The sequence below is a fragment of the Coregonus clupeaformis genome, unplaced genomic scaffold (genome assembly GCF_020615455.1).
Source record: "Coregonus clupeaformis isolate EN_2021a unplaced genomic scaffold, ASM2061545v1 scaf0281, whole genome shotgun sequence".
NCBI classification, from domain to species: Eukaryota; Metazoa; Chordata; class Actinopteri; order Salmoniformes; family Salmonidae; genus Coregonus; species Coregonus clupeaformis.
Window position 1 is genome coordinate 324,506 of NW_025533736.1, and position 10,487 is coordinate 334,992.

The 10,487-nt window shown below is 43.5% G+C and overlaps 1 protein-coding gene across 1 annotated transcript; it reads right to left on the reverse strand.

Annotated features, from left to right (window-relative positions):
* Positions 1-7,700, reverse strand: LOC121563449 (nuclear receptor subfamily 1 group D member 2). The gene is made up of 8 exons (XM_041875357.2): positions 7,241-7,700; positions 4,276-4,503; positions 3,983-4,071; positions 3,675-3,819; positions 2,811-3,487; positions 2,370-2,546; positions 1,871-2,081; positions 1-1,376 (listed from the first exon to the last, which is right to left on the reverse strand). Exons 1-8 carry the CDS (start codon positions 7,257-7,259, stop codon positions 1,180-1,182), a joined length of 1,743 nt encoding a protein of 580 aa, XP_041731291.2. The 5' UTR covers positions 7,260-7,700; the 3' UTR covers positions 1-1,179.
* Between the last annotated feature and the right edge of the window lie 2,787 nt (positions 7,701-10,487).

Below are 10,487 nucleotides of genomic sequence, written 5' to 3' on the forward strand. Positions count from 1 at the left end.
TAACTTCACTTGTATTTATTTATACTATTTATATATTTATCTGATAGATTTACATAATTTATTTACAAATTGCAATCTTGTCAGTAAAAGGAGACAAATATAGACATTCCCAAAAAACAACAGATGGGAAATGATTTCAGTTGCAAAGTCATGTGCTGTGCCAAAATGCCAGGAGGTAAAGTAAAAACCACCCGAGTAACTCCTCACTGTGAGGAAGGTGGGAAATCCGTTAAGGAACACTTCAGTATCATCATGTTTACATTATGCACACATGATGTGGGTCTGTGCTGGCATCTGTGTGGGTCTGTGCTGGCATCTTTTGAGGTTGACAGTCCACAACACATTGTGCAAAGTTGTGTTGCTGAAAAGGTGTACTATCAACAACTCCCCAGAAGGAGGCATGGTAGAAGCAGCTGTCAAAGACTTGCAAAAATAAAATATTCAAAATATTCAGACAAATTAAATACCCTATGTCCACAAAGGACAGTAAAGATGACAATGCAGTTGAACAATTCAAAAATAAAGAAACGACTCCTTCCTCAGAGGGTTGGGCACGACAACAGCAAGTTGTTCACTTAAGGATAGCCATGCAATAGCAGCAATCATCTGATTCATCAAGCATTCTTTCTGATAGATAGATGTTTACATTGAGTCTTGAGGGCTTTTATCAAACATATATTGGGTTGAAAACAGTGACCAATTGATATTGCGCATCGTTTGAAACATCCAATAGATAGCATAGTCATCACATTCACACTGCTCGTGAGCAATACACTTTGGAATTAAATGGCTTTAACAAAACCAAGTAGTTCTACACTTCTTCATTTCAAAAAGCCTGTATAGTATTTCTTCATCTTTTTCTTTAAAAATAGAAAGGTGCCTCTAACTTGGCAAAACTACAAGCCTCTCACACACACACTTGTTCATAGCCATCATAGCCATCTCCTATGAATAGAGTACAGTATCTTCTCTTCTCTGACCTTTGTCCCTTTCAACATAGTCCAAAATAACTTCTCACTACATTTTGGAGAAATACACTGAGTTCGTCGACTGCAAACAGTAGGTCCCCAAGGTCTCCCCTAGGTCCTGGTATAGGAGTGGCAGAGGAGGTCAGTCCTGGTTTTAAAGTGTGGAAGGAGGGTATTTAGGAGTCAGATGAGCCCTATTGTGAGTGCCCCATTATGAGTGCACTTTGAAGGCCAGCAGTTCTTCAGAGTGCATGTTGTTGAGGGAGCGCAGCTCGGGCAGCTTCAGCAGCAGCTTGGTGAAGGTGGTAGTCTCGTTGGCGTGGTTCTTCATGATCAGACTACGCAGCGCTCGGATCAGCGTGTCCTGCAGCGCCTCCACTGACTTCAAGTCCTGGATCCCCGAACGATCTGATCACAGAACAGAGCATAAGAACAGTCAGTATCAAAGAAGCCTTTGGGTTTCATCGTACACATAATTATTGTGTGTTTGTTAACACCAGTGGCTGAATGGTATGTACAGGACTGCGTTTAAATGTCACTTTTGACCAAAGTAGTGCACTATATAGGGAATAGGGTGCCATTTTAGACACAGAACCACTATATAGGGAATAGGGTGCAATTTTAGACGCAGAACCATAATACAGTCAGCCAGCCAACCAACCAGTCAGCCAGAGGACAGCCAGCCAACCAGTCAGCCAGAGGACAGCCAGCCAACCAGTCAGCCAGAGGACAGCCAGCCAACCAGTCAGCCAGAGGACAACCAGCCAACCAGTCAGACAGAGGACAGCCAGCCAGCCAACAAGTCAGCCAGAGGACAGCCAGCCAGCGACATGAGGACAGTGTGTTTACAATTACAGCGTGTTTAAAAGGGCACTGTGTTTTACAAGGCCACTGTTTTTTACCGGCGGAGACGAGGACGACGGCAAGGAAGAGGCTCATCTCATCCTTGTCCAGCTGCAGAGCGGCCAGCTTCTCGCTGAAGTCACACATGGAGGTGAGCAGCTCCCCGGCCCGCAGCGAGCGCAGCAGCTCCAAGCTGTAACACCTCCCCGTAAGGAAGGTCACCGTGCGCTCGGCCATGTCGAACAGCGAAGCGAAGCGCACCATAAGCACCTGGAGAGAGAGAGGGAGGAGAGACTGTGTGTTAGAACAGGGATTTATGGTGTCTAGCACTGGACAACATCCCGGCAGAATTCAACAGTGATAATGCACACCTAACTGGGTTAGAGAGAGTTCAATGTTGAGTTAAAATACACTGATACTCTACCATAACATATCTACAGACTGTACTATATTCAACTCAACACTCAGAGTTAAAGAGAGTGCAATGTTCATTTGGAACACGACAGCAAGAGGTGGGAAATATCTATTTTTGTTATCAGATAGTCCAGGGATTCTTACCTCAAACGTTCCGTTTTTGAGCAGGCTGACTTGGTCGTCCTCTGAGAGGTCTCGGAAGCCCGGGATGCTCTTGGCAAACCCCACCACCTCGCGCACGGCCGGGATGAAACTCAGAGAGAACTCCTCCCATATCTCCTGGCTGCGCTGGCGGGGGTCCACATAGAGACTGGGAGTGACCTGGGGTGACAAGAGTAGAGAACAGGGCCCTCAGCAATGGAAAACAGGATACAGGAACAATAATGCAGAAGAAACAAGATGGAGGGGATTTAGAGGATAGGGCTTTATAGGTATTTTCCATGTGTGCTTTAGGCATGGTTATGGTGTAATTTCAGGTGTGCAGTATACAATGCATTTCTACTGTAACATTTTGTAAAGACTTTCAATCTCATAATTTCCTCAATCTTTCAATAAAGGCAAATTAAATGATAAAAGGACACTCACCAAGTTTGTCCTGTGGTCCTGTAGGCTGTATGATGGTCCACTGTAACCATTGGAGACGGTCTGTGCGTTGTGCATTGTGTTGAGGGTCCTGTGATGGAGGCTGGGGGCGCCGTTTAGTTGCAGAGGCCGCTGCTGGTAAACAACTCTCTCTTCCCGGTAGAGACCGTTGGTGACGTGTTGATAGCTGTTGCAACAAGGTTGGTAACCCCTGGCGATGGCGTCTTCATTGCAGCGGTTCCAGCTCTCCCGCGGTTCCTCCACACAGCTGTCTCTCCTGTCTTTTTCAGTTTCCCTGGCGACCGGCGAAGGTGACTCGTCCGGTTCCTCTTTGATGGACTGTCGCTGCTCACGGCGGTATGTGAATGTGCCCTGGTGACACACCCTGGAAGGAGGAACCTCGTCATCCGACGAACAGGAAGAGGCAGAGCTGGTCTCCATGGAGTCTTGAGCGGAACGGGGTGAGGAAGGGTTGGAGCCTGATGAAGACGAGATAGATGAGGAGGAGGAAGAGGAGCTGCCGTCATTGGGGAGCCCTTCCATGGGGCGGGGTGGACTCTGGGTGCCGTGGAGCATACTGTGGAGCTGGCTGTTGTTGTTCATCATGTTGTTCATGGCGTTCTGCATCTCCAGCAGCATGCGCTGCTTCTCCCTCTTTGGGATGCGGCCAAACCTAACAGCTGGAGAAGGCAATCAAAAATAACACACATTAGTACATATATCACTAATAAGGGCTCAAATATCCCTACAGTCAGTCAATCCATCAAACTTCTAAAAGGAAACTCCTCACCCCCATTAACCATTGTATTTCCATATGGGAAAAATTAAGTTATTATTTTCTATGTACATGTAAAAGTGGAGACTCACAGTCTCTAGACATGCCCACAGCCAGACACTTCTTGAAGCGGCACTGCTGACAGCGGTTCCTGTTGATCCTCATGACGGTGCAGCTCTCCATCTTCAAACACTTCTTATACTGGATGTTATGCTGGATGCTCCTCCTGAAGAAACCCTGAGAATAATAACATAAAACATTGTTTGTGCACGGTTATTACCCAGTTAAAACACTAATGGCACTGTTAAAACACTTATGACACAGAGCCATTGAATAACATGAATGAAACCTAGGACTAGCAGTGTGGCATTCCATGAGAAGCAGTCAGGACTAGTCTTACCTTGCAGCCCTCACAGGCATGGACGCCATAGTGGAACCCTGAGGCCACGTCGCCGCACACTTTACACAACAACACTATGCCGTTGATCTCTGTAAGGAAAAACACACATCAATGTTACTACTAATTCATACCTCTCTAACAAATGTACTATTCCACCTGTACATGAGGATGACACATGTAGACTTGAGAATAGTGTGGCAACTCATACAATTCATTTCCTATCCTTTGCCATTTTGAATATATCTAGTATCCTTGCCATACTGAATGGATTTCCAGGACTGAAATACACTCACTGGTGATGCTGCTCTTGGTGGAGGTGGATCGCCCAGTCTTCTCTGTGCCGTGGCTACGTGGGTGCTTGGCTGTGGTAGGGCGGGCGATGTCCACCATGATTCCTACTGCCCGGCTTGGCAGTGAGGGATGAGGCGAAGAGGAGCACAGGTAGCCGCTGCTGCAGCTGTCACTCAAACAGGACTCCGGGCTGGAGGCGGAGCCAGAAGAGATGTAGGCTATTACACCACCTGAGGGGAGAAGGAAAAAACCACAAGGTTAGTGGAATTAAGTCAAATTTACGTCATATCAAAAACATAATATTGATGTCGTAGTAAGAGGGACACAAAGTTTTATTCTATGTTTTTACCCAATTGTAAGTCAGAGTAAGGTTATAATAGTGATGGAATTGGACCAACTAGGTCAAAGGTAAATAATAAACCATATATAAACATAATATAAACCATAAAATCTGATAAACCATCTGCCTGTTTGCCCTTGCCACACCCAATATAGAGCAGGACTTATGCCAGACCGTTTCCCCCCTTCCTTATGCCAGACCGTTTCCCCCCTTCCTTATGCCAGACCGTTTCCCCCCTTCCTTATGCCAGACCGTTTCCCCCCTTCCTTATGCCAGACCGTTTCCCCCCTTCCTTATGCCAGACCGTTTCCCCCCTTCCTTATGCCAGACCGTTTCCCCCCTTCCTTATGCCAGACCGTTTCCCCCCTTCCTTATGCCAGACCGTTTCCCCCCTTCCTTATGCCAGACCGTTTCCCCCTTCCTTATGCCAGACCGTTTCCCCCCTTCCTTATGCCAGACCGTTTCCCCCCTTCCTTATGCCAGACCGTTTCCCCCCTTCCTTATGCCAGACCGTTTCCCCCCTTCCTTATGCCAGACCGTTTCCCCCCTTCCTTCATTCATCCTGGTGTTTGACCTGCTTTTACTACCTCATGCCTGGCGATTGAATAACACCACTGTTACATTACAAGCCGGCTCTATGGGTGTGTACAGTTATCCTAAATAGTACAGCAAAGCCTGCAGTCCCAGCCAGGGTCATACATGTCACCATTATTGAACAGAAATTATGAACAAAAACACTTTATTTGAAGACTTTTGGGCACAGGGTGATAAGGTGTGTTACATGATACACCGAAACCTAATAAAAATCACAAATATCTTCAATTTTACCTAAATTACTTAATGGTGTACCGTCAAAACATGACACTTTAAAGTGTAAAAAAAAAAACTTGTTTCTGTCATCATTTGTATGCGCTTTAACATTTCTATTCCATCTAGGTTGGGGTTGGGTTTCTCAGTTCTTCTATAATATATTAAATTGAATAATACTGCCCTCTACAAAGCAAAAGAGCAGTAACTGCACATTTGGTCAAAAATGAGTTGACATTTTTGATACACTAACTACATGCTTTATCATGTGGACAAAATTGTTTCGAATCAAATGGGACGTCATGTTTGCAGTAGCTGGAAAAAGTTAGTGAAACCAAGGAAAAAAGCAGCAACTGCAATCGCTCACCTCAGTTACTGCTTTTTACCTTGAATCACAAAGCTTTGGGCTGCAGTTACTATGGTTTACCTTAGCATTATTTATTGTTGCCTGTTGAAACAAGTATCAAACTATATGACACTGACAGCCACATACAAATAAATGTATGAACACAAGTTTGTGTTTAAAAAAATGGTCATTCCAGTGGGTGTACCAAGCAAGAAGGCAGTAACTGCCGTCCAGGGTCAAAGATAATGTCAGAGGTCAGGGTCAATATGAATACAGAGATAATGTCAGAGGTCAGGGTCAATATGAATACAGAGATAATGTCAGAGGTCAGGGTCAATATGAATACAGAGATAATGTCAGAGGTCAGGGTCAATATGAATACAGAGATAATGTCAGAGGTCAGGGTCAATATGAATACAGAGATAATGTCAGAGGTCAGGGTCAATATGAATACAGAGATAATGTCAGAGGTTGGGGTCAATCTGAATACAGAGATAATGTCAAAGGTCAGGGTCAATATGAATACAAAATAAACTGAGAAAAGACAACATCTCCAATGATCTGACTACAACTCATTTGACAATTAAAAAACACTGAAGTCATTTTTCTACGTTTCAATTTATGAGCAGTTACTGCTCTTTTGCTTGACAGGGCATAATAATATATCATATTTTTGTTTCTGTCAAAAGCAAAGTTATTCCTGTAGTCATTGGTGTTATGTCAAGTTATTACATAAGAATGTTGACATTATTAAACCAAAAGCTTGAATATGGGCTAAATAAGCCCAGCTAGGGAAAATAATACACCTGTTGCTTTGGGTACAGGAGGCTCAGACACTAAATCAACATTTATGCTCTCGAAAACCTGGCCATGATTACCTAACCAGCTATGACTATTCGCTTCCAAAACCCACCCACGTGTGGAGCTGTCATGTCTAAGAGCAAATCTAGGTCACGTGGTCTCACGTGGACCTGCATACAGCCCTTGAGCTGGGACAGAATTACGCAATGATTGCGTCACAGCCTCTTCTCGACCAATGAGCAGTGAGAGTCGAGAAGGATCCGCACATTGCTAGGCAGCTTGGTCCATGTGAGGAGAAGCAAAGCAGAACATTGTAGTGTCAAAACATAAACCCCGTAGCACAATGGCATTCCTAACCCATATTCATGGCTTGACAATAAGTAGACCAGAAAAGCTAAATAATCTATTAGAAGGTTTCTAATTGTGTTCCATATACAACTTATAAAAAGCACACAACTATATAAAATATGAACTAATAATAGCCAGATTGCACAAGCTTTTTTCTAGAACAGATACTTAGAACGACACAATATTTCTAGAAAGCAACAGTAACACTAGATTGGTAACAAAGTAACACATTTGTAACAAAGTAACTGTTCAATGTAGCGAGAGTTGGACAGTGACAAGATACATTGTAACATTGTAATAGCACGGATAATAAAGCCGGTCTTACCAGGCTTGGTTGATCCCATGTCTGCAGGCTCCTCGATTCCGGGAATCGTCAGAGAAAGCAACCTATGCTGACTCAATGTCTTGTCAATAATTCGCCAGTTTCACAAAGTGCACTGGATGTTTTCTTCAAGGATTACAAAGTGCTATTATCGTTAGTAGCACAGTGGTTACACTGTAACAAACTCAAATTCAAAGCGTCGATCATCTAAAGCTCAACACTTTTTCTTATTTCAGTCTCAATGACATTACTGTAGTAAATATTTGTAGCATTAATATAATTCTCTGCACTCCACTGTCAGTATCTTGAACAAAACAAGTTCTGCTCTTCTTTCAGTCAAAATCTTCCGAGACAATTCTGTGGCATCTAATACAAACCGAATTGATTTTGTATATTTAAAGATCTGTAACAAGATGATAAACGCAGGATGAACTCCGTTGTTTGATGACTCTTCTGTACTGAATGTTCTCAATAGTGTTAACCATGTGACCCAGTTGTCAGCCACTCCCACTTGCCTGGGCGCTTGAGACACTTTAACCCAGTGACACACTTTCACAGACCAGAGGCAGAGTTAAAGGCACAGTGCACTCAAAAACGTGATTATCCTGTTATATTCACACACATACTGTATATCAACACTATGAGCTTGGAATAATACTGTGAAAATGATGATAATGCCATTTTAGTGTAAGAGCTGTTTGAAAAGACCATCTGACATTCCAGCCTGTTTTGGTGGGATGGAGTTTTGGCCTGCCTGGTGACATCACCAGGCGGTAAATTCCTTAATAAACAAACAAGAGAGTTCCAAACTTTTCTGCCAATAACAGCTAGTTTTCCGTTTTCACCTCCCCACTCCCAAACAGTCCTACCAAAATTATTGCTTGAGAAATTGCTATTTTCTGAGAAGTTGTTTTTGTCAATTTAACTTGAAAACAATCACAGTAAGGTACTTAATTGTTACCCAGAAATGATTTGATAGAGATAAAAATGTCTGCATTGGCCCTTTAACACAATGATAAACATAATTGGGACTGCTCCAAGCCAATCTCTAGATGCTCTCACGCGTAACGTGAATCCATAGGCAGTGCATTGTGATCATCCATCCTCCATTGGATTGCATCGAAATTGTACAGAAGGAATGCAACATATGTATAGTTCAGAATTATACAACATGTGGGTCTAATCCTGAATGCTGATTGGTTAAAACCGCATTACAACCGGTGTCAATTCCACAAATTACCACCGGCTAAATCTATTATTTTAAAATGCCTATTTACTCTGTTCCACTGTCTCATCAGCCCAGCCAGACACTTTATAAACTTGATCTCCACTATAAAATGCATTCTTTTAGACTAACATTTAGTTTTCAACAGCGGAGATTTGTATAAACCTTGCTGTCTGTCTGTCCGACATTTGCAACATTGTTTCAATATTCAAATACTATCTCTAGCTGTCCCATAGTAATGAACGTGTTGGGAGTCGGGACGAGACAGACAGGCAGGCAGCGTTTCTCAGCTAGTCGAAATCATGAATCAGCTGGCATCATTTTTATGGATATATACAAAGAAATGTCAATTGAAAAATGTGCAGCTAGTTTGCAGTCTTTCCAGCTTCAGTTTGATGTGATTGTGTTAGCTCAATAGCTGTGTTGTTGGCTAGCTCTTTTGAACAACAGTGTCCTGACGAGTGAGCACATCTTCTATGCCAGGTGAAATCGTACCTCATTAGCTCATTGTTATGGATGTATCACTAGAAAACAGCTTAAACAAATGCAAAAAGGCTACTTTGCTGTTATTCTGGCTGCACTTTTTGACATGACTGCAAGTTAGCCTTAGTTGGCTAGCTAGCAAGCAATGGATAAGAACGTTGCCAGCCAGTATGGCAATGGAACATTTAGAACAAAAAGACTGAACGACTGAACCCCAACCATCCAAGAACAGATTGGTGACGACCAATGCCTTTTCCAGCATGATGGAGCACCTTGCCATAAGGCAAAAGTGATAACTAAGTGGCTCGGGGAACAAAACATCAACATTTTGGGTCCATGGCCAGGAAACTCCCAGACCTTAATCCCATTGAGAATTTGTGGTCGATCCTCAAGAGGCAGGTAGACAAACAAAAACCCACAAATTCTGACAAACTCCAAGCATTGATTATGCAAGAATGGGCTGCCATCAGTCAGGATGTGGCCCAGAAGTTAATTGAAAGCATGCCAGGGCGGATTGCAGAGGTCTTGAAAAAGAAGGGTCAACACTGCAAATATTGAGTCTTTGCATAAACTTAATGTAATTGTCAATAAAAGCCTTTGACACTTATGGAATGCTTGTAATTATACTTCAGTATACCATAGTAACATCTGACAAAAATATCTCATAACACTGGAGCAGCGAACTTTGTGAACCAATACTTAATTCTCAAAACGTTTGACCACGACTGTACAGTATCTCACAAAAGTGAGTACATCCCTCACATTTTTGTAAATATTTGAGTATATCTTTTCATGTGACAACACTGAAGAAATGACACTTTGCTACAATGTAAAGTAGTGAGTGTACAGCTTGTATAACAGTGTACAAGACACAGCCATTAATGTATAAACGCTGGCAACAAAAGTGAGTACACCCCTAAGTGAAAATGTCCAAATTGGGCCCAAAGTGTCAATATTTTGTGTGGCCACCATCATTTTCCAGCACTGCCTTAACCCTCTTGGTCATGGAGTTCACCAGAGCTTCACAGGTTGCCACTGGAGTCCTCTTCCACTCCTCCATGACGACATCACGGAGCTGGTGGATGTTAGAGACCTTGCACTCCTCCACCTTCCGTTTGAGGATGCCCCACAGATGCTCAATAGGGTTTAGGTCTGGAGACATGCTTGGCCAGTCCATCACCTTTACCCTCAGCTTCTTTAGCAAGGCAGTGGTCATCTTGGAGGTGTGTTTGGGGTCATTATCATGTTGGAATACTGCCCTGCGGCCCAGTCTCCGAAGGGAGGGGATCATGCTCTGATTCAGTATGTCACAGTACATGTTGGCATTCATGGTTCCATCAATGAACTGTAGCTCCCCAGTGCCGGCAGCACTCATGCAGCCCCAGACCATGTCACTCCCACCACCATGCTTGACTGTAGGCAAGACACACTTGTCTTTGTACTCCTCACCTGGTTGCCGCCACACACGCTTGACACCATCTGAACCGAATACGTTTATTTTGGTCTCATCAGACCACAGGACATGGTTCCAGTAATCCATGT